The sequence below is a fragment of the Heteronotia binoei genome, chromosome 5 (genome assembly GCF_032191835.1).
Source record: "Heteronotia binoei isolate CCM8104 ecotype False Entrance Well chromosome 5, APGP_CSIRO_Hbin_v1, whole genome shotgun sequence".
Classification (NCBI taxonomy): Eukaryota; Metazoa; Chordata; class Lepidosauria; order Squamata; family Gekkonidae; genus Heteronotia; species Heteronotia binoei.
The window spans coordinates 7955661-7980172 of record NC_083227.1 but is presented as its reverse complement, the minus strand read 5'-3'; the positions used below and the strand labels follow the sequence as shown (position 1 = coordinate 7980172).

The following is a 24512-nucleotide window of genomic DNA, read 5'->3' as shown; positions in this document are numbered from 1 at the left end:
TTTGCCACAGGCCTTTCCTGCTAACGGTATCGAAAGCTTTGGTAAGGTCGACAAAAGTCACATACAGAGCCTTGTTCTGTTCCCTGCATTTCTCTTGGAGCTGCCTGAGAACAAATACCATGTCGGTGGTGCTCCTGTTAGCTCTGAAGCCGCACTGGCTCTCTGGGAGGAGTTCTTCTGCAATGGTGGGCACCAGTCTGTTCAGGAGTATTCTGGCAAGGATTTTGCCTGCGATGGAGAGCAGGGTTATCCCCCGGTAGTTGGAGCAGTCTGACTTTTCTCCTTTGTTCTTGTGTAGAGTGATGATGATTGCATCGCGAAAGTCCTGTGGTAGTTTGCCTTGTTCCCAGCAGGTGACAAGTACTTTGTGAAGTGTGCTATGTAGTACTGTGCCCCCATGCTTCCAGATCTCTGGTGGGATTCCATCAACTCCCGCTGCCTTGCCACTTTTCAGTTGCTTGATGGCTTTAACAGTCTCTTCTAGGGTGGGGAAGTGGGGTGAGGTGGATTGCTGAATCTTGAACTACGCGGTTGGCACTGAAGAGAACCTGAAAATATTCCGACCACCGGTTCAGTATGGATGCCTTGTCAGTGAGGAGCACTTGGCCGTCTGCACTACGCAAGGGACTCTGAGCCTGATATGATGGGCCATATACTGCCTTCAGGGCTTCGTAGAACCCTCTTAAATCACCAGTGTCTGCACACAGCTGGGTTCTCTCTGCAAGCTTGGTCCACCACTCGTTCTGAATGTCTCGAAGCTTGCGCTGGAGGTTGCTACAGGCAGCACGGAAGGTTGCTTTTTTCCAAGGACAGGAGGGCTGAGCAAGATGTGCTTGTGGCCACTCATATGAACATATGAAGCTGCCTTATACGGAATCAGACCTTTGGTCCATCAAAGTCAGTATTGTCTTCTCAGACTGGCAGCGGCTCTCCAGGGTCTCAAGCTGAGGCTTTTCACACCTATTTGCCTGGACCCTTTTTTGGAGATGCCGGGGATTGAACCTGGGACCTTCTGCTTCCCAAGCAGATGCTCCACCATTGAGCCTCCGTCCCTCCCCCACTCCTGCATTACTGCATCCATAGCCTAAGTTACTCTAGAGGGAACTATTCATTATGATGCAGCAAGAAAACATCAAGGCCTACTAGCATACCATGAGCATAAAGTTAGCTTGGCTTCCCTCTCAGAGAGAGCCAGTTTGGTGTAGTGGTTAAGTGTGCGGACTCTTACCTGGGAGAACCGGGTTTGATTCCCCACTCCTCCACTTGCACCTGGTAGAATGGCCTTGGGTCAGCCATAGCTCTGGCAGAGGTTGTCCTTAGAAAGCCAGCTGCTGTAAGAGCTCTCTCAGCCCCACCCACCACACAGGGTGTCTGTTGTGGGAGAGGAAGGGAAAGGAGATTGTAGGCCGCTCTGTGCCTCTGTCCTTGAAAGGGCAGCTGCTGTGAGAGCCCTCTCAGCCCCCCACCTCACAGGTTGTCTGTTGTGGGGGAGGAAGGGAAAGGAGCTTATAGGTCGCTCTGAGCCTCTGTCCTTGAAAGGGCAGCTGCTGTGAGAGCCCTCTCAGCCCCACCCACCTCACAGGGTGTCTGTTGTGGGGGAGGAAGGGAAAGGAGATTGCGGGCCGCTCTGAGCCTCTGTCCTTGAAAAGGCAGCTGCTGGGAGAGCCCTCTCAGCCACACCCAACTCACAGGGTGTCTGTTGTGGGGGAGGAAGGGAAAGGAGATTGTGAGCCGTTTTGAGACTCTTCGGAGTGGAGAGCGGGATATAAATCCAATATCATCATCATCTTCTCCATCTCTACTTGTATTATATCAGGGGTGGCCAACGGTTGCTCTCCAGATGTTTTTTGCCTACAACTCGCATCAGCCCCAGCCATTGGCCATGCTGGTTGGGGCTGATGGGGGTTGTAGGCAAAAAACATCTGGAGAGCTACCGTTGGCCACCCCTGTATTATATATCTCTAGTGTCATCTGGTCCTAATGACCGAATCAAGGGTCCTCCTTGATGGAATTTTCCAGAATTTCTCAGCAGCATCCTCATCCCGTCACCCTCCTGTTAGCAGAACTGGATAGATGTTCTCAAAATTAATCACTAGCCGCATACTGGGATGTGGCCTGGAAAGAGATAACCATGTTATCTGCAGGGAGACTCGAATTATGAGCACTCTAATAACAGGGCATCTCCAGACTGCAGAGATCAGCCCCCCTGCAGGAAAGGAAAGGCCGGCATCAGAGCACTATGGATCCCCTCCTGCCCCCAAACCTCGCCTTCCCAGCTCCCCCCCTCCCCCAGCAATCTCCCACTGCACTGGGGGGAGGCACAGAAAACCGCTTCATTCCTCCTCTCCCCCGCCCCCGTTATTCTGCTGTCCTTATTCCAAGGAGCTGCTGGGATTCTGCTCCAGCCTCCTTTCCCTGGATCCTCCGGGCATGCACCCCCGTGCAGATTTACTCCCGAGCAGCCCCATGGAGCAACACTGCAGATGGCAGCCTGGCTTCTGTAGAGAGCAAGAAGGCGCAGGTTGCGCTCCTCTGCAGCACCGAAAGGGTTAACGTCAGAAAGACATTGGCTAGAGAGGCTCAGCAAGAAATGCAAGGGGGGGAGGGGTCGGAGAAGAGGAGGGGCTCTAGTTTTCCTTCTTTGCCTGTGCACGTGGCACGCATGCACAGGAGAAGGGGTTTGCTTCGGGACTGGGGAAGAGAACGGGAAGCGCTGCAGAGAAGCTGAAGTGGAGAAAAGCAGCGCACCTGGAGCCTGGAAAAGTTTACTCAAAAGTAAGCCATGGAAGGGGGGGGGGGAATAAGCTTTTAGATTGTGGGTGGGTGGGAATCGGGGATCATGCATGCCAAGCCAGGGCTGCCCTAAATTGGCCAACTTCCAGTTAGGAAATTTCTGGAGGGGGGGAGGCTGAGAAGGGAAGTCCACAGAGTCCTCCCTCCCACTCCTTGCTCAGCCTCTTTAGCAAACAGCTCTTCTGCTTTAATCCTTTCGGAGCCGCAGAGACATGACAGAGGCTTCCGGCCTTCCCTTCAGCCTGGCTGCCCTCACCCACCGACGCTCTATAGTGATGCAGCTCGGCGGGGGATGGTGCAGAGGCAGGGTGTTGGCTGGAGGAGGCAGGGTGTTTTATTCGGAATGTAAGCTTTCGTTTGCTTTCTAAGCACGCTGTGCTTAGAGAGCACAAGAAAACTTAGGTTGTGAATAAAACTTGGTTGGTCTTAAAGGTGCCACTTGACTCCTGCTTTCTTCAACATTTAAAGGAACTTACACACCTTTTAAATGCCTTCCCTCCATTGGAGATAATGAAGGATAGGGGCACCTTCTTTGGGGGCTCATAGAATTGGATTCCCTGGTCTAGTCTTTTTGAAACTTGGAGGGTATTTTAGGGAGAGGAGCTGGATGCTGTGCTGAAAATATGGTGCCTCTATCTCAAAAAACAGCCCATGAAGAGCCCCAGATACTTGCAGATCAATTCTCCATTACACCCTAAGGGGATTGGTCTCCCATAGGGAGTAAAGGAGTGCATAGCAGACATTTCCCTTCCCTCCCCTGCTTTCTGATGACCTTGAAGTGGAGGGGAGGGCCTCCAAATTTGGGGGGGGGGATCCCTCCTGGGGACTGGCAACCCTACCTGGGACTGCTGCAAACTAGCTGAGGGCTTCCTGCCCAAAATCCCCTATACAGGGCTTTTTTTGTAGCAGAAACTCCTTTGCATATTAGGCCCCACCCACCCCTGATGTAGTCAATCCTCCTGGAGCTTATAGGGAGGGCTAAACTAAGAGCCCTGTAAACTCTTGGAGGATTGGCTACGTCAAGGGGTGTGGCCTAATATGCAAAGGATTCCTGCTACACAAAAACGCCCTGCCCTTATTTAAAAATGCAGTTGCTGCCCGGGAACTGGTTCACCCCGCTGCAGCCATCTGGCAGATAGGACTGAAAGACTTCCGGTCTCTCTAGGAGGCCTCCTCAGAATTGCTGGTTCCAGACAGGAGAGGAGTGAGGAGGAGACTAGGCCAAAGCTTGCCTCAAGTTTAACAGACTCCTCCAGCCAACTCCCAGAAAAACACAAGCTTAAAATGGCATCTCACCACAGCTTGTAACATCCTAAAAGAGACAAACAGAGACAAACAAAATTTCCCCAAAGAATCAAGGAGGCACTTATTAAAAACCTTGGTTTGTAGTCCAGAAAAACAATATTAAACCTGATTGGCAAACCACAAGAAGTACCAGGGAAAAGCTCACTGTGAAGGTTTCTGATGTTCAGTTTTGTATGCCGATTCTTTTTTGTTTTCTTTTTGACACAGTGCTGTCTGTCTCTCTCCATCCCCTCAGAGAGAAGCCTCAGATCATAACCGAGTGAATAAAGGGAAGTTCTCACAGATAAAGTAACCTAGGAGAAGGAGGAGATGGAAGAGCAACACCCAGAGGGACCTGGAATGGGCAAGACGGCAAGGAAAAGCCCCCATCCCATCCAACCTGTAACTGTTGTTGAATTCTGGAAAAGGACTGGGCCTGAGATCTTGGCTAAGGACACCATAACTTCAGAGGTCCACTGCCAACTCTTCCGGCAGTTCCGCTGCCATGAGGCCGATGGGCCCCAAGAGGTTTGCAGCCAGCTCCATGGACTTTGCAACCAGTGGCTGAAGCCAAAGCGCCACACCAAGAAGCAGATCCTGGACCTGGTGATCCTGGAGCAGTTCCTGACTCTCCTGCCCCAGGAAATGCAGGGCTGGGTCAGAGGATGTGGGCCGGAGATCAGTTCCCAGGCGGTGACCCTGGCCAAAGGTTTCCTCCTGAGTCAGGCAGTGGAGAAGATGCAGGCAGAACAGGTGAGGGGATTCCCTCCAGGTGTGTCTAATTCAAACAAGAATATCTGACCTTATCCTAAAGTTTCCTTGCTAGATAATTGCCAAGAGCCTCTTCTGTTAGAAAATTTCTGACCCCTGCAGATGACTCACCAAATCTGCTGATAGAAGGCTGCAGAGTCTGGGAGTGGGGAAGGATCCATTCCTTGATCTCTTTTCCATTCCATCTCTTACCCCCTCCCTTGCTGCTGTTTCAGATGTGGGGACCACCTTTGGAGACGGAAGCTGCAATCCCTGAGGCAGAAGGAGCTTCCTTGGAGCAGGGGCAGAGGGTGCAGGCGGCGGAGCGTGCCCAAGATACCCTCTCCTGTGGTAAGGACTCCTTGTGCCTGGGGAGCCTGTGAATGTGATGGGTAGAGAGGTCAGGTCAGGGGGGGAATGCAGATTTCTATAGGCAACACAGAGCTAATTGGTGGCACTCAATATCCACACACTGTGATGTCTCTAAAAGGTCAGGCGAACTCCTGGAGGACAATTTGTCCCATAAATTTAAAAATTTCATATCTCACCTTCCTTCCATAAAAGGTGTCAAATTCCCTGGGGAGGGGGGAAGGTAGGCAAACCTTGAAAGGGAACCTCCACCTTTTGGGGTAGCAGAGCTCTGAAAACCAATCTATAGGGACCAATAATAATAGGAAAATCTGCCTTCGGTGCTTGTGCTTGAAGGGTCATCTGAGGGGCTGCTGTGGGCAGTGGGGTGGAGTAGGAAAGGTGCCCTATGGCCCAACAGCCGCAGGTGGTTTGGGGTGAGCCTTGGGGTGGGACTTGGGACAGATGTGATATCATGCTGAAGCTGCATCTAGCTGAAAACCTGGTTGTGAATTTGGCATGGCTAGAGATGCCCTGAAAACTCATTCCTATGACCCTCAAGTCCCCAGAATTACTCCAGTCACATCTGATCTAATGTGACAGTGAGGTTTCAAGCTATTGCATTTCCACTCCACATTTCCCTCCCAGTAGAGCAAACACAAATCTCACAGAAGTCTGAAATAAGTTGGCAGCTTTTATAATCCCTATGGCTTCTCTTCTGCCTCTCCCAGAAGATACTAAAAAGGGTTTAAAAATGAGTTAATTGTACATAGGAGATGGTTTCACGACCCGGGGAAGGGTGTGCGTGTGTGAAGCAGAGAACAAACAACCAAACACCCTTCCTTCCTCCCTTGTCTCAGGAACAAACAGTGAAGAGATGCGTTTGAGCCGTTGTCTTTTCCAAGGTGTAGGAACAGCTGCTGCACCTCCAATCCAGGTAGGAGAGATGGGGGGGGGGTCAGCAAGAGATCCATTTACCCATCCCAAGTCTTACTTTCTGTACCTTCCCAGACGACTCCCTTCCAGGGTGAGATATCTGAAGAGGAGGGAATCTTCTTTTTCTTTCAGGGTCCCTTTTCCTTTGATGAGGTGTCTGTCTCTTTCACGGAGGCAGAGTGGGCCCTGCTGGATCCAGGACAAAGAGCTCTGTACTGGGAAGTCATGCTGGAGAACTATGGGAATGTGGCCTTTTTGGGTAAGAATCTTTTATGGGTGCCAAAGGTGCGTATTGCTTCCACTGGTTTGAGGAATGAACCCAATTTTTCAATAGCACTGCATCATTTTGTGACCTGTCCCACTACTTCGGGAGGGGCTCTGTCAGAGCATCTCCTTGTCATGCAAAAGGTCCCCGGTTCAGTCCCCAGCATCTCCAATGAAAAGGATCAGGTAAGAGGTGAAATGAAAGACTCTGCCTGAGATCTCGAAGAGCAATGGTGGACTGAGTAGATGATACTGACTCCAAGGGACCAGGGGTCTGATTCAGTAAAAGGAAACTTCACCTGTTCATAGAATCCAAGAATTGGAATTGACCTCCAGGGTCAACCCCCTGAAAAATGCAGGGAATTCACAAGTACCGTTGCTGCATGCTTGGAAGGTGGCAAGAAAACCCTCCAGGAAAGTTGGCTAAACTGGCTTGGAGGAATTTGTTTCCTGACCCCAAGGAAGCAGTCTCATTTCCCTGGGCATGTAAGGAAGCACCATGAGACCTAAGCACCAATGCAACCCTTCCATTCCACCCTTTCATTGTCTACCTAAATTCACGGAATCAGCATTGGTGTCAGATGGCCATCTTGTTAGAATAAGGGGATCACAGAGTCGGAAGGGGCCATAGAAGCCATCTAGTCCAACCCCTGCTCGATGCAGGGTCAGCCTATAGCATCCCTAACAAGCATTTGTCCAGCCGCTGCTCACAGAGTGCCCGGGAGGGGGGACTCACCTCTTCCCTAGGTAGCTGATTTCATGGTAGAAGAACCCTTACTATGAATCTGTCACATTCTAAGGGCGCAGGCAGCCGGGAGTCCAAACCAGTCCAAGGTCAAAGTCCGGGGAATCAAGCAGGGGCCAAGTCACCAAAGTAAAATCGCAAACTGGAATCAGAAGTCAGTGTCCAAAAGCCAAAGGGTCAGGGTGCCAAGGAATTCAAGCAGGTCAGGATCTGGACCGTGGATGCTAGCCAGTGAATCGACTTGTTGCTTCCGCGAGGTTACCAGGTCCTGAGCAGGAGTGATATGGGAGCCTCAATCAACCTGCTCCCCGGGTGGTAGTGATTCTGCTAGAACTCAGGGCGGAGAGATCTGAAGCATCGGCGAGCCTCATGTCTTCGCTCCGAAAGTTCTTTCCGGAGCCTGCTTCACACTCTTGCAGTGGGAGGGGGAGAACTTGGAAGAGATTGGTTGTCAACAGCTGACACTGGCTGTTTAGCAACAGTAAAAGAAGAGAAGGTAGCTGTTCTATGTAAGATACGAAGTACTTAGATGGCAGCTCTTGTTGCAAGCATAAGTATTCCAGCTGTAGCTTAAGTTACTCTAGAGCAAGGGTGTCAAACATGCGACCCAGGGGCCTAATCAGGCCCCCAGAGGGCTCTGATCAGGCCCCCATGCAACTGGATGCCATCTGCTTCCTTCTTCCTCTCTCTTTCTTCTTTGTGCATAACAGCTTGCTTTGCAAAGCTTCCTCAATAGCACAGGAGTTACAGAGAAAAACCTGTTTTCTCCATTGGCTGAGGCTCCTCCCTTGGGGAGGCAGAGCTTGCTTCCCTGGGTCTCTCAATCGCACAGCAGAACTACTGAGCCAAGCCTCTCTTCCTTCTATTGGCTGAGGCTCCCCCCCCCTCCTGATCTTCTTGGGAGAGAGGGAAAGAACCAGAGCTTCCTTTGCCCAGTTCCGTGGATCCCATGGGAGAAATACAAAGAAAGCACCTTAAGACCAACAAGTGCTAATGTTGTAAGCATGTTTTATTTTTAAAAAAATCTTTAATTCTGTTTGTCTCTGTCCTTTATGAAGTTTATGTCTCTGCTATCTAATGTTTTAATAGGTGCATACATGGCTCGGCCCGACATGGCCCAGCCAGGTCTCATTTATGTCAGATCCGGCCCTCATAACAAATTACTTCGACACGCTTGCTCTAGAGAGAAGTATACATCATGATGCAGCAAGAAATCATCCAGGTGCACTAGCATGCCACGAGCGAAAAGTTAGCCTGGCTTCCCTCTCATGCAAACCCATATTATAGTTTCTTCCTCTCTAGGGTCTGGTGGTTCGAATGACCCAATCAAGGGTCCTCCTTGATAGAATTTTCCAGATACTTTCAGCATCCTCATCCCCTCACCCTTCTGCTTGCAGAGCTGGATAAAGGTTCTCGCGATTAACCAAGGACCGCATTCTGCGATCTGGCCTTGAAAAAAAAGATGATGTTAGCTGCAGGCAGACTCAAATTATGAACACTCATAAGTCACATCAGACCACTTAATAAGTCCTGTAACCCTTGGGGGAACTCGGATTCTTTGCCTCACAGATCCATTCCGCTTATACTAGTTCAGATTCTGGGCTTTGGTCTGAAATATGGTACTGACCTTCCAGAAAAACCTTTAGTCTTTTATTTATTTCTTTGCTTGTACCATATTCGCGGGCTTTTGACTGTAGTTTTGGTGGGCTGCTTAAAAGCCCAGATAAGGTATAAAGCTCATCTTTGGGCTGGCCAGTCCTTTATACCTTACCTGGGCTTTTATGCAACCCACCAAAACCATAGGGCAAAAGCCCGCGAAAATGGTACAAGCTGGTTCTTAGCAACACCTTTGTTCATTAAACATTTAGCAGTTTGAGCTGTCTCTGAGAAGAGATAAAGTGTCCTTGAGACGGAGGCTTCGCTCCCTTCTGCAGGGCAGAAACGCGTTCTTGTGATTCTTACAACGGACAGAGCAAAGCCAAGATGAAGCAGGCATAGTACACCCTCCCCCGTTCCTAAGACATACAGAAATATAAAAATGGCCAGGCCCCTTGACACCTGAGAGTGAGCAGCCATCACTGTTGTGTCAAGGGAAGAGGCCAGGAATAACCAATAGGGGATTCTTGATTCCCTACCGAGCAACATTTGGTTTGGTACAAGCACAGAGGCTGATGGGTAAAGAGGGAGGGAGGCCTTCTCGGTGCCTGAAATCTTGAGGCTCAGAAGGTCCTTCTGGCCAAGAGTTCACCTGAGGCTCTTCATGAAGAATGGGGAGTTATACTTAAATATTCCTGGGGAAAGGTGGCCGTGTGGTTAAGATCACCCAAAATGGATGAGGCCAAAGGGCCACCAATCCTTTCCTCCTGTAGTCATATAGATGCCGTTAGATCTTACCAGCTTTCCCAAGTGCTAACAGTTTCTCTCTCTTTATTCCAGCAGAAAATGATCAGAGGAATGAGGAGGGGGAGGAACTTCATCAGCAAATGCCAGATAGAGTAAAAAATGAAGACTTGGATGAAAACATCAGGAGTAAAGGCAGATCTAAAAGAAAGACAGGCGGTGCTATGGTTGAGAAGCATGATGGAAGAAAGTGGAATGTACATTTTTCAAACCAAAGGATATTGAAGGCAAGGAAATCCATTCAATGTGGAAAGTATTTCAGAAATCGATCACAGCTCCTTGTAAACCAAAGAATACACAGGGAGGAGACACCTGAATATTCAGAGATGAGAAATGAATTCAGTCAGAGTAGCTTTCTTCTGCTTCATCAAAAAACTCTCAAGGGAGAGAAACCTTTTAACTGCTCAGAGTGTGGAAAGAGATTCCGTTTCAATGCTTATCTTAAAAAGCATCAGAGAATACACACAGGAGAAAAACGCTTTGAATGCTCAGAGTGTGGAAAGAGATTCAGTCAGAATGGCCATCTTCAATTTCATCAGAGAACCCACACAGGGGAGAAACCTTTTGAATGCTCAGAATGTGGAAAGAGATTCAGTCGGAGTGACAGTCTTCAAGAGCATCAGAGAACCCACACAGGGGAGAAGCCGTTTGAATGCTCAGAGTGTGGAAAGGGATTCAGACACAGAGGACATCTTCACAAGCATGAAAGAACACACACTGGCGAGAAACCTTTTGCATGCTCAAAGTGTGGAAAGAGATTCAGTCAGAAGGATCATCTTCGATATCATCAGAGGACCCACACAGGGGAGAAACCTTTTGAATGCTCAGAATGTGGAAAGAGATTCAGTCGGAGTGACAGTGTTCAAGAGCATCAGAGAACGCACACAGGGGAGAAGCCGTTTGAGTGCTCAGAGTGTGGAAAGGGATTCAGACACAGAAGACATCTTCACCAGCATGAAAAAACGCACACAGGCGAGAAACCTTTTGAATGCTCAGAGTGTGAAAAGAGATTCAGTTGGAGGGCTCATCTTCAATATCATCAGAGAACCCACACAGGGGAGAAACCTTTTGAACAGGGTGGCCAGACCGTCCCGGTCTCCCGGGACTTTCACGGTTCTGGCCCCCAATTCACGGCTCCCGGGCTGGGTATACCGGGACCATTAAGAGGTCCCGGTTTAGCCAGCCAGAGAGCCGGGGGCCGCGCGCCCGGGCGGGGAAGGCGGCGAGGGAGGGAGGGAGCGACCCTGCGCGTGCGCAGATCGCCCTGCGCACGCGCAGGGACGCTCCCTCCCTCACTCGCCGCCTTTCCTGCCCGCGCACGGGGCCCGGCGGTGGCGGCGGAGGCCCGGGAGGGCGTCGGAAAGGCCCGCGGGGGTCGCTGGAGGCCCTCCAGCGACCCCCGCGGGCCTTTCCGATTCTTCCCCGGGGCTCTCAACCCCCACCCCCCGTCCTCCTCCCCCGGGAGGGCTTCGGAAAGGCCCGCGGGGGTCGCTGGAGGGCCTCCAGCGACCCCCGCGGGCCTTTCCGACGCTTCCCCGGGGCTCTCAACCCCCACCCCCCCGTCCTCCTCCCCCGGGAGGGCGTCGGAAAGGCCCGCGGGGGTCGCTGGAGGCCCTCCAGCGACCCCCGCGGGCCTTTCCGATTCTTCCCCGGGGCTCTCAACCCCCACCCCCCGTCCTCCTCCCCCGGGAGGGCTTCGGAAAGGCCCGCGGGGGTCGCTGGAGGGCCTCCAGCGACCCCCGCGGGCCTTTCCGACGCTTCCCCGGGGCTCTCAACCCCCACCCCCCCGTCCTCCTCCCCCGGGAGGGCGTCGGAAAGGCCCGCGGGGGTCGCTGGAGGGCCTCCAGCGACCCCCGCGGGCCTTTCCGACGCTTCCCCGGGGCTCTCAACCCCCACCCCCCGTCCTCCTCCCCCGGGAGGGCGTCGGAAAGGCCCGCGGGGGTCGCTGGAGGCCCTCCAGCGACCCCCGCGGGCCTTTCCGACGCTTCCCCGGGGCTCTCAACCCCCACCCCCCGTCCTCCTCCCCCGGGAGGGCGTCGGAAAGGCCCGCGGGGGTCGCTGGAGGGCCTCCAGCGACCCCCGCGGGCCTTTCCGACGCTTCCCCGGGGCTCTCAACCCCCACCCCCCGTCCTCCTCCCCCGGGAGGGCTTCGGAAAGGCCCGCGGGGGTCGCTGGAGGGCCTCCAGCGACCCCCGCGGGCCTTTCCGACGCTTCCCCGGGGCTCTGAAACCCCCACCCCCCGTCCTCCTCCCCCGGGAGGGCTTCGGAAAGGCCCGCGGGGGTCGCTGGAGGCCCTCCAGCGACCCCCGCGGGCCTTTCCGACGCTTCCCCGGGGCTCTCAACCCCCACCCCCCGTCCTCCTCCGCCCGGGAGGGCTTCGGAAAGGCCCGCGGGGGTCGCTGGAGGCCCTCCAGCGACCCCCGCGGGCCTTTCCGACGCTTCCCCGGGGCTCTCAACCCCCACCCCCCGTCCTCCTCCCCCGGGAGGGCTTCGGAAAGGCCCGCGGGGGTCGCTGGAGGGCCTCCAGCGACCCCCGCGGGCCTTTCCGACGCTTCCCCGGGGCTCTCAACCCCCACCCCCCGTCCTCCTCCCCCGGGAGGGCGTCGGAAAGGCCCGCGGGGGTCGCTGGAGGGCCTCCAGCGACCCCCGCGGGCCTTTCCGACGCTTCCCCGGGGCTCTCAACCCCCACCCCCCGTCCTCCTCCCCCGGGAGGGCTTCGGAAAGGCCCGCGGGGGTCGCTGGAGGGCCTCCAGCGACCCCCGCGGGCCTTTCCGACGCTTCCCCGGGGCTCTCAACCCCCACCCCCCGTCCTCCTCCCCCGGGAGGGCTTCGGAAAGGCCCGCGGGGGTCGCTGGAGGGCCTCCAGCGACCCCCGCGGGCCTTTCCGACGCTTCCCCGGGGCTCTCAACCCCCACCCCCCGTCCTCCTCCCCCGGGAGGGCGTCGGAAAGGCCCGCGGGGGTCGCTGGAGGCCCTCCAGCGACCCCCGCGGGCCTTTCCGACGCTTCCCCGGGGCTCTCAACCCCCCACCCCCCGTCCTCCTCCGCCCGGGAGGGCGTCGGAAAGGCCCGCGGGGGTCGCTTGAGGCCCTCCAGCGACCCCCGCGGGCCTTTCCGACGCTTCCCCGGCCTCTACCACCCCCCCCCCCGTGCTGGCGGAGGCCCGGGAGGGCATCGGAAAGGCCTCTCCGCCGCCGCCGCCGGACTCGCCGCCGCTGCCGCCGCCGCTGGACTCGCCGCCGCCGTAGGTAAGGGGGCCGAAAGCGGGGGGGGGGCTGGCGGTTGGGGGTTTGCCTTCCTTTCTTCCCTCCCTCCTTCCTTCCTTTCTTCCTTCCCTCCTTCCTTCCTTCCTTCCTCCTTCCTTCCTTCCTTCCTTCCTTCCTTCCCTCCTTCCTTTCTTTCTTCCCTTCTTCCCTCCCTCCCTTTCTCCCTCCCTCCCTCCCTCCCTCCCTTCCTCCCTTCCTTCCTTCCTTCCTTCCTTCCTTCCTTCCTTCCTTCCTTCCTTCCTTCCTTATGTTGTTATGTGACACAGAGTGTTGGACTGGATGGGCCACTGGCCTGATCCAACAGGGCTTCTCTTATGTTCTTATGTGACGCAGAGTGTTGGACTGGATGGGCCACTGGCCTGATCCAACAGGGCTTCTCTTATGTTCTTATGTGACGCAGAGTGTTGGACTGGATGGGCCACTGGCCTGATCCAACAGGGCTTCTCTTATGTTCTTAAGTGTGACACAGAGTGTTGGACTGGATGGGCCACTGGCCTGATCCAACAGGGCTTCTCTTATGTTCTTAAGTGTGACACAGAGTGTTGGACTGGATGGGCCACTGGCCTGATCCAACAGGGCTTCTCTTATGTTCTTATGTGACGCAGAGTGTTGGACTGGATGGGCCACTGGCCTCATCCAACAGGGCTTCTCTTATGTTCTTATGTGACACAGAGTGTTGGACTGGATGGGCCACTGGCCTGATCCAACAGGGCTTCTCTTATGTTCTTATGTGACGCAGAGAGTTGGACTGGATGGGCCACTGGCCTGATCCAACAGGGCTTCTCTTATGTTCTTATGTGATGCAGAGTGTTGGACTGGATGGGCCACTGGCCTGATCCAACAGGGCTTCTCTTATGTTCTTATGTGACGCAGAGTGTTGGACTGGATGGGCCACTGGCCTGATCCAACAGGGCTTCTCTTATGTTCTTAAGTGTGACACAGAGTGTTGGACTGGATGGGCCACTGGCCTGATCCAACAGGGCTTCTCTTATGTTCTTATGTGACGCAGAGTGTTGGACTGGATGGGCCACTGGCCTGATCCAACAGGGCTTCTCTTATGTGACAATACTGACTTTGGTGGACCCAAGCACTGATTCAGTGTAAGGGAGCTTTGTGTTTGTGTCTTCTAGTGCAATTTTGTTCTCAGATCCTGTATTTACTTCATCAGTATATGGGATAAGGCACTTTCTCAACTGTGCTGCATAATGCAGCCTATTTATTTTGTCCTGTTGGCTCTGTTGGCTCTATCTGCGCCACCTTCATCACTTTCGGGGTGTGGATCCCCCAGTGGAGTGGTCTCCCGACTCCCTCCGCCGGCTGTTTCTGATAGCCCTGCGCTCCCTCTTTCATTTGATATGTGTCCCGTGCGGGTGCCACCCTCCCGCCGGGAGATGCCGCAAAATGAGCCCCCTTGAGGCTTATGGCGGCAGGGCTCGGGGGAAGCGAGCTAGACTGCTGTTCTTTTGAGGGGTTATAGAGTGTTTCGAGCCCGTCCCTGTGGCATCGGTCCCATCATTGTGGGGCCCAGGGGGCCGGCGCAGCGGCCTGCTGAAGCAGCCTGTCGGTCACTTCCGGGTTCCTGTCCTGCATCTCGACCTGTGTTATTAGTGACAGGCTGCTTCGGCGGGCCGCTGCGCCGGCCCCCTGGGTCCCACAACGATGAGACCGATGCCACAGGGATGGGCTCGAAACACTCTATAACCCCTCAAAAGAACAGCAGTCTAGCTCGCTTCCCCCGAGCCCTGCCGCCATAAGCCTCAAGGGGGCTCATTTTGCGGCATCTCCCGGCGGGAGGGTGGCACCCGCACGGGACACATATCAAATGAAAGAGGGGGCGCAGGGCTATCAGAAACAGCCGGCGGAGGGAGTCGGGAGAGCACCCCACTGGGGGATCCACACCCCGAAAGTGATGAAGGTGGCGCAGATAGAGCCAACAGAGCAAACAGGACAAAATAAATAGGCTGCATTATGCAGCACAGTTGAGAAAGTGCCTTATCCCATATACTGATGAAGTATATACAGGATTTGAGAACAAAATTGTTTCCGGCGGTGATATTTGGGGGATTTTTGGGGACGTCACAGGAAGTGCTGTGAAGTCACTTCCTGTTTCCGGCAGTGGCATTTGGGGGAAATGATGTCATTTGGGGGAAGTGATGTCAGAGGAAGTGATGTCACTTCCCGTTTCCGGCAGGTGACGCGGGGGAAATGATGTCACAGGAAGTGGTGTCACTTCCTGCTTCCGGCGGTGGCATGACATCACCGGAAGTGACGTCACCGGAAGTGACGTCACTTCCTGTTTCCGGCGGCGCGCGCGCGCAAAGCGCGCGCACACCCCTACCTCCCCCCCCCCCCCCCCCCAGGTGTCCCTGGCTGGCCTTCAGACATTATGGTCACCCTACTTTTGAATGCTCAGAATGTGGAAAGAGATTCAGTCGGAGTTACAGTCTTCAAGAGCATCAGAGAACCCACACAGGGGAGAAGCCGTTTGAATGCTCAGAGTGTGGAAAGAGATTCAGTACTAGTGGCTATCTTCAATGTCATCAGAGAACCCACACAGGGGAGAAACCTTTTGAATGCTCAGAGTGTGGAAAGGGATTCAGACACAGAGGACATCTTCACCAGCATGAAAGAACGCACACAGGGGAGAAACCTTTTGAATGCTCCGAGTGTGGAAAGAGATTCAGTCGGAAGGCTCATCTTCAATATCATCAGAGAACCCACACAGGGGAGAAACCTTTTGAATGCTCAGAGTGTGGAAAGAGATTCAGTTTCAATGGCGATCTTAAAAAGCATCAGAGAACACACACTGGAGAAAAACCCTTTGAATGCTCAGAATGTGGAAAGAGATTCAGTACTAGTGGCCATCTTCAGCATCACCAGGGAACCCACACAGGGGACAAACCATTTGAATGCTTAGAGTGGAAAGAGATTCAGTACTAGTGGCAGTTTTCAAAAGCATTATAGAACCCACACAGGGGAGAATCTTTTTGAATGCTCAGGGTGTGGAAAGAGATTCAGCACGAGTCACCATCTTCAGCAGCATTGTAGGAACTACAGGAGAAATTATTTGAATGCTCAGAATTTGAAAAGAGATTCAGTCAGTGTGGCCATCTTCAACAGAACCCACACAGGGGAGAGATGTTATGAATGTTCATAGTATGGAAAGAGATTCAGTTATAGGGGAATCTTCAAGAAAACCAATAAACACACAGGGGAGAAACCTTTTGAATTCTCAGACTGTGGAAGGAGATTCCGCTGCAGAAATACTCTGATGGCTACTGAGAATCCACACAAGGAAGACACAATTTTAATGTTTCTTGCATTGAAAGAGATTCAGTCAGAGCGGTACTTTTCTGCTGTGTCAAGAACATAAGAACTTTTCTCCCATTTCTCTTAATACAAGAACTCGTGGGCATTCAATGAAATTGCTGGGCAGTAGGGTTAGAACGGATAAAAGGAAGTCCTTCTTCACCCAAAGGGTGATTAACATGTGGAATTCACTGCCACAGGAGGTGGTGGCGGCTACAAGCATAGCCAGCTTCAAGAGGAGTTTGGATAAAAATATGGAGCAGAGGTCCATCAGCGGCTGTTAGCCACAGCATATTGTTGGAACTGTCTGGGGCAGTGATGCTCTGTATTCTTGGTGCTTGGGGGTGGGGGCAAAGTGGAAGGACTTCTAGCCCCACTTGTGAACCTCCTTTTTTTGGCCACTGTGTGGCACAGAGTGCTGGACTGGATGGGCCATTGGCCTGATACAACATGGCTTCTCTTATGTTCTTATAAGAGAAGCCATGTTGTATCCGGCCAATGGCCCATCCAATCCAACACTTTTTGTCTCACACAGTGGCCAAAAACAAAAAAACCCAAGTGCCATCAGGAGGTTCACAAATAGGGCTAAAAGCCCTTCCACATTGCCCCCCCCCCTCAGCACCAAGAATACAGAGCATCACTGCCCCAGACAGAGAGTTCCAACAATATGCTGATGGACCTTTGCTCCATATATTTATTCAATCCCCTCTTGAAGCTGGCTATGCTTGTAGCCGCCGCCACCTACTGTGGCAGTGAATTCCACGTGTTAATCACATCCGTTCTAACCCGGATGTTTGCTCAGCAATTTTATTGAATGCCCACGAGTTCTTGTATTGAGAGAAAGGGAGAAAAGTACTTCTTTCTCTAGTAAGTAGTAAGTAAGTAAATTTATTTTTGTATCCCACCCTCCCCCGCCAAGGCGGGCTCAGGGCGGCTCACAGACATGGGACAGCCATGATTTGAATAAAATACAATCAAGACAAAACAAGTTAAAATACAATTAGGTTACATAGGTTAGTTAAAATAGATAAAATAGCTATTATAAGTTAAAATTGAGTTAAGGTGCTACTGTTCACAATCGTATGTAAGATGACTGGATGGCAACAGATCACTTCAGTTTAGCCGGGTTCTATCTTAAAAGCAAGCTGAAAGAGGATGGTTTTGCAAGCCCTGCGGAACTGATTCAAGTCCCGCAGGGCTCGCACCACCTCTGGAAGTTGATTCCACCATCGCGGGGCCATTGCTGAAAAGGCTTGCTCCCTCGTTGTCTTCAATCTAGCCTCTCTTGGCCCAGGGATTTTTAAAAGGTTTTGAGAACTAGATCTCAGTGCTCTCTGGGGAACATATGGGGAGAGGCGGTCCCTAAGGTAGGCAGGTCCTCGGCCATATAGGGCCTTAAAGGTAATAACCAGAACCTTATAGCGAACACGGTACACAACCGGCAGCCAGTGCAGGTCCCGCAGCCCAGGCTGCACGTGTTCCCACCGAGGTAGTCCCACCAACAGCCTGGCCGCCGCGTTCTGCACTACCTGAAGCTTCCGTGTTCGGTATAAGGGCAGCCCCATGTAGAGGGCATTACAGTAGCCTAGTCTCGAGGTGACCGTTGCGTGGATCACAGTTACTAGGTCGCTGCGTTCCAAGAAGGGAGCCAGCTGCCTCGCTCTCCTAAGATGGAAAAAGGTGGAACTAGCAGTGGCAGCTATCTGGGCCTCCATTGATAAGGAGGATTCCAGTAACACCCCCAGGCTTTTAACTCTGCGCACCGGTATCAGTGGCACACCGTCAAAGGCCGGTAGGGTGATCTCCCCTCCCAGCCCGCCGCAGCCCACGCAAAGGACCTCAGTCTTCGCCGGATTCAGCTTCAGCCCACTCTACCTTTTCTGTCCCACGCATAATCTTTACTCAGCTAGAAACTCAGGAGGTAGATCTTTTTTTTCTTTCTTGTCGTACACAAGGCTACAGAGATTGTTTTGCCTCATATCAATCTTGTTCTATATGTATTTGATAAACCTTATCTCTTTTGCTAAGTCTGGTTTGTTGTGAACCTCTGTCCTCGGAGATGCAGAGAGCCCCGGCTTGGGTTCCTCAACGGGGTGGCAGTTTAAGGGGACCAAGGCCTTTGTACACAACTGAATCTATTAGCAACCCCCTCTCTGGTTCAGGTAGCGAAATTCTTATTTTTGGAGGCTCAGTATGGAAAAGTCAGGGAAGAAGGCAGAAACAGGGATATCAACTGGTATTTCTGGAATGGAGGTTACCGTGGGGCAAGATTTGGGCATACTGGGAGGCATGAGGAAGCGTGGAAGTGCCTGGAGGGAGAAAGCCCAGCCCTCAAAACACCTGGCATGACAAGGAAGAAGAGCTTTATTTAGGGACCCCAAGAAGAGAGCACTGTGGGAGAACTGGGTTTGATTCCCCTCTCCTCCTCCACATGCAGCCAAGGCCGGTGTCAGGCTATTTGGTGCCCTAGGTGAGGCTACCCCAACCAATTTTTAAAAACATGTTCCAGATATTTCTGCAGTGCTGTAGGATGCCTGAGGGCTGGAGTCTACTTGTAGGTCTCTTTCTTGCCCTGTGCAGAATTCGAGCATGATTGCAGCCGTGTCCTATTATCCCGCACATTCAACAGTGACTTGCGTGGGTTTAAACTTTACATACTTCTAATAGGCATACTAAAGATGCTTTAGAGTGATTGCAAACTGGGCTGTCTACCTGCTTCTGCCCTTTCTGTCAAGTTACCTGGGCCGTGGGCATAGCCTCCACTAGGATCCATCCCTTGTTGTCTGCACAGCAGGTGTGACCCAAAAGAGGCTCCATGCAGGAGGCCTAGACTGGGGAAAAGACGGGTCAGCTTTGGTGCATGAAACCAAGCATCTTTATAGGAAGATAAAATTTATTGTCATTGTTCTCAAAAAAAAAATGAGAGCAACGAAATGAGGTGCTCTTCCACAAACATACCAACACATCAACACCAAAAGGACATATACATAGACCATTTAAATACGTCTAAAACAAATAAACATTCATAACCCTGCATTTAGCCTAACCACAGCACTTGGATAGAAGCTGCCCTTAAATCTATTTGTCTTAGCCTTCAACACTCTATATCGTCTACCTGACGGTAAGATCTCAAATAGCAAGTGGCCCGGGTGTAAAGGGTCCCTTAAGATCATCTGTGTCTTCCTTTTACATCCCCTATTATACAGATCCACCAATGAGGGAAGAGAACATCCACAAATCTTCTGTGCTCTTACCGTCACTCTTTGGAGCACCCTTCTCTCTGCTTCCGTGCAGCTCCCAAACCACACGCAGAGGCAATAAGATAAGATGCTCTCAATGGAACTACGATAAAAGGCAACCAGCAGACTCCCTGACAGTTGTTGTGATCTTAAGAGTCTTAAATAGTAAAGTCGTTGCTGGGCCTTTTTCTCTAGAGCTAAAGTATTTGCCCCCCATGTTAAATCCTGTTTTATGGTAATTCCCAGAAACTTCCATTCTGTCACCTGTTCTACCATAACACCATGAATAAGCAACGGCTGAATGTCCAACCTACTCTTCCTATAACCCACTATGATTTCCTTCGTCTTATTTGCATTAAAAATAAGATTATTTATTTTACACCAAAGGGACAGCTGATGAACTTCCCTCCTATACGCACTCATCATTCTCAGAGATAAGCCCCACCAGCGTTGTATCATCTGCATACTTAATAATTTTGTTACTCAGACTGCTAGAAGCACAATCAGACGTGTAAATAGTGAAAAGAAGTGGACTCAAGAGACATCCCTGAGGGGTGCCAGTATTTAAGATCTTCACGGAAGAGTATATCCGTCCATTTTAACCCTTTGTGCACGACCTGATAAAAAGTTCAAAATCCACTCACATATAGAGTCCGACAGCTTCAAATCCTTAAGAAACAACAATCTATGGGGTGATATTGTATTAAAAGCGGAGCTAAAATCTACAAACAACATTCTAACATACGTCCCCTTTCTATCCAAATGCGATAAGGCAGTATAAAGGACAGTATTAACAGCATCCTCAGTAGATCTGTTTTTCCTGTAAGCAAACTGATATTCATCAAAATTAACAGGAAGGCAGGAAATAATATATTTTCGAACTAATTGCTCAAAACACTTCATTATCACAGAAGTCAAAGCCACTGGCCTATAGTCATTTAAAACCTTTGCTGGCGTTCTCTTTGGTATTGGGACAATAAGAGAAGCCTTCAAACAAGTGGGAACAATAGATTGTGACAAAGAACGATTGAAAATCTCAGTCCACACCCCAGCTAACTGCCCTGCACATTCCTTTACTACACAACCAGGGATATTATCGGGACCTGCAGCCTTTCTAGAATTTACTGCTTTCATTATACACCTAACATCGTGCTCCCTCACAACGAAAGGAGCACCTTGCTCGGTCCCCAGCGGTGATGTTACTAATAGTTCCGCTTCCTTGGGGAAGCTTGGAGACTATTTAAAACTATAACGCTAGAAGCTCAGATAAAATACATACCACAAGTTAGGAAAGGCACAAACAGGCATAAGAAAAGGCCTGCATGGTTAACAAGCAAAGTAATGGAAGCTGTAAAAGGTAAAAAGGACTCCTTTAAGCGGTGGAAAACCAGTCCAAGTGAGATTAGTAAAAGGGAACACAGGCTGTGGCAAATCAAATGCAAGACTGTGATCAGGCAGGCTAAAAAGGACTATGAGGAGCATATTGCAAAAAACATAAAGACCAACAATAAAAATTTCTTCAAATATATTAGAAGAAGGAAACCAGCCAGGGAGGCAGTGGGGCCCTTGGATGACCATGGGGTAAAAGGATTACTGAAGGAGGATAGGGAAATGGCTGAGAAGCTGAATGAATTTTTTGCCTCCGTCTTCACTGTGGGAGATGAGAACTTTTTGCCTGCGTCAGAACCGCTAATTTTGGAAGGGGTGTTGAAAGACCTGAGTCAGATTGAGGTGACAAAAGAGGAGGTCCTACAACTGATAGATGAATTAAAAACAAATAAGTCACCGGGTCCGGATGGCATACATCCGAGAGTTCTGAAAGAACTCAAAGTTGAACTTGTGGATCTTCTAACAAAAATCTGTAATCTTTCATTGAAATCTGCCTCCGTTCCTGAGGATTGGAAGGTAGCAAATGTCACCCCTATCTTTAAAAAGGGCTCCAGAGGAGATCCGGGAAATTACAGGCCAGTCAGTCTGACTTCAATAACGGGAAAGTTGGTAGAAACCATTATCAAGGACAGAATGAGTAGGCACATTGATGAACACGGGTTATTGAGGAAGACTCAGCATGGGTTCTGTAAGGGAAGATCTTGCCTCACTAACCTGTTACATTTCTTTGAGGGGGTGAACAAACATGTGGACAAAGGAGACCCGATAGATGTTGTTTACCTTGACTTCCAGAAAGCTTTTGATAAAGTTCCTCATCAAAGGCTCCTTAGAAAGCTTGAGAGTCATGGAGTAAAAGGACAGGTCCTCTTGTGGATCAAAAACTGGCTGAGAAATAGGAGGCAGAGAGTGAGTATAAATGGGCAGTCTTCGCAGTGGAGGAAGGTAAGCAGTGGGGTGCCGCAGGGCTCGGTACTGGGTCCCATGCTCTTTAACTTGTTCATAAATGATTTAGAGTTGGGAGTGAGCAGTGAAGTGGCCAAGTTTGCGGATGACACTAAATTGTTCAGGGTTGTGAGAACCAGAGAAGATTGTGAAGAACTTCAAAAGGATCTGTTGAGGCTGGGTGAGTGGGTGTCAACGTGGCAGATGCGGTTCAATGTAGCCAAGTGCAAAATAATGCACATTGGGGCCAAGAATCCCAGCTACAAATACAAGTTGATGGGGTGTGAACTGGCAGAGACTGACCAAGAGAGAGATCTTGGGGTCGTGGTAGATAACTCACTGAAAATGTCAAGACAGTGTGCGATTGCAATAAAAAAGGCCAACGCCATGCTGGAATTATTAGGAAGGGAATTGAAAACAAATCAGCCAATATCATAATGCCCCTGTATAAATCGATGGTGCGGTCTCATTTGGAGTGCTGTGTGCAGTTCTGGTTGCCGCACCTCAAAAAGGATATTATAGCATTGGAGAAAGTCCAGAGAAGGGCAACTAGAATGATTAAAGGGCTGGAACACTTTCCCTATGAAGAAAGGTTGAAACGCTTGGGACTCTTTAGCTTGGAGAAACGTCGACTGCGGGGTGACATGATAGAGGTTTACAAGATAATGCAAGGGATGGAGAAAGTAGAGAAAGAAGTACTTTTCTCCCTTTCTCACAATACAAGAACTCGTGGGCATTCGATGAAATTGCTGAGCAGACAGGTTAAAACGGATAAAAGGGTAATTAACATGTGGAATTCACTGCCACAGGAGGTGGTGGCGGCCAGGAGCATAGCCACCTTCAAGAGGGGTTTAGATGGAAATATGGAGCAGAGGTCCATCAGTGGCTATTAGCCACAGTGTGTGTGTGTGTATGTGTGTGTGTGTGTGTATATATATATATATATATATATATTTGGGGGGGGCACTGTGTGACACAGAGTGTTAGACTGGATGGGCCTGATCTAACATGGCTTCTCTTATGTTCTTATGAAGAAGGTCCGACGCTGTCTCCTTGGGCCAAGCCTTCCCTCTCTGACTGGTCTACCTTGCAGGGTGGGTGGTGGAGAGGAGGGGGAAGGGCCCTGGCTGGAGCTCTTGGAAGATGGACAGGACAGCAATGGCTAACTCTTAAGTTGGGAAGTTTCTGAGGAGGGACAGGTCCTCCAGAGGTAGACTGCCCTAGAGGAAATACCCCCACACACACCTGCAGCAGCCATCTTCTACAGAGGAACTGCGCTCTAGTTTGGGGCTAAACTGCAATCTGGAGAGATCTCCAGTAGCCTCTGATAATGCCCTATTTTGCCATTGATTTCAATGGCCCATAGGGTATAATGGTGGGATAGGGGCACCTTCTTTGGGTGCCCCTGGCGCAATCTTTTTCAGACTTGGGGGGTTCGTAGGGGAGAGTCCCCTGCAGGTCCCCTGCAAATTTGGGGGCTCTCCCTTAAACCCCTTCCCCTCCAGGCGGCTTCCAATATACTCTATTTTGCCACTTACATCAGCCCCAGCCATTGGCCATGCTGGCTAGGGCTGATGGGAGTTGTAGGCAAAAAACATCAGGAGAGCTACCGTTGGCCACCCCTGGCCTAAGACAAAGTGGATGAGAGGCCTTCAGAAAGACTCTGGAAGGGGCCGGATCCTCATTTCTCTGTTGGCAGCCTTTCCAACACACCCTTCCTCCTGTGGTTGGGATTACAGACATCTGTTAGCTTGGCTTCCCTCTCAGAGAGAGCCAGTTTGGTGTAGTGTAGACTCTTATCTGGGGGACCCGGGTTTGATTCCCCACTCCTCCACTTGCACCTGCTGGAATGGCCTTGGGTCAGCCATAGCTCTGGCAGAGGTTGTCCTTGAAAGGGCAGCTGCTGTGAGAGCCCTCAGCCCCACCCACCTCACAGGGTGTCTGTTGTGGGGGAGGAAGGGAAAGGAGATTGTGAGCCGTTCTGAGACTCTTTGGAGTGGAGGGCGGGATATAAATCCAATATCATCATCATCTTCACCATCTCTACTTGTATTAGTTATATCAGGGGTGGCCAACGGTAGCTCTCCAGATGTATTTTGCCTACATTGGCCATGCTGCTTGGGGCTGATGGGAGTTGTAGGCAAAAACATCTGGAGAGCTACCGCTGGCCACCCCGTATTATGCATCATTAGTGTCATCTGGTCCTAATGACCCAATCAAGGGTCCTCCTTGATGGAATTTTCCAGGAGTTCTCAGCAGCATCCTCATCCCGTCACCCTCCTGTTTGCAGAACTGGATAGAGGTTCTCAAGATTAACCAATGGCCGCATACTGGGATGTGGCCTGGAAAGAGATAACCATGTTATCTGCAGGAAGACTCGAATTATGAGCACTCTAAGAACAGGGCATCTCCAGACTGCAGAGACCAGCCCCCCTGCAGGAAAGGAAAGGGGGCATCAGAGCACTATGGATCCCCTCCTGCCCCCAAACCCCGCCTTCCCAGCTCCCCCCCTCCCCCAGCAATCTCCCACTGCACTGGGGGAGGAGGGGCACAGAAAACCGCTTCCTTCCTCCTCTCCCCCGCCCCGTTCTTCTGCAGTCTTTATTCCAAGGAGCTGCAGGGATTCAGCTTCAGCCTCCGTTCCCTGGATCCTCCGGGCATGCAGCCCCGCGCAGTTACTCCCGAGCAGCCCCATGGAGCAGCACTGCAGATGCAGCCTGGATTCTGGAGAGGACAGGAAGGCACAGGTTGCGCTCCTCTGCAGCGCCGAAAGGGTTAATGCCAGAAAGCCATTGGCTAGAGAGGCCCGGCAAGAAATGCAAAGTGGGGGGGGGGGAGTCGGAGAAGAG

At 51.5% G+C, this 24512-nt stretch overlaps 1 protein-coding gene across 1 annotated transcript; it reads left to right on the top strand.

Moving 5' to 3' along the window:
• Positions 1–2611: 2611 nt before the first annotated feature.
• Positions 2612–24442, top strand: LOC132571618 (zinc finger protein 157-like). Its single transcript, XM_060238415.1, has 9 exons — positions 2612–2775; positions 4334–4830; positions 5064–5178; positions 6036–6112; positions 6244–6370; positions 9557–10572; positions 15224–15635; positions 18674–18734; positions 24262–24442. The coding sequence occupies exons 2-9, from the start codon at positions 4408–4410 to the stop codon at positions 24440–24442; spliced, it is 2412 nt and encodes an 803-aa protein (XP_060094398.1). The 5' UTR covers positions 2612–2775; positions 4334–4407.
• The last annotated feature ends 70 nt before the right edge of the window (positions 24443–24512 follow it).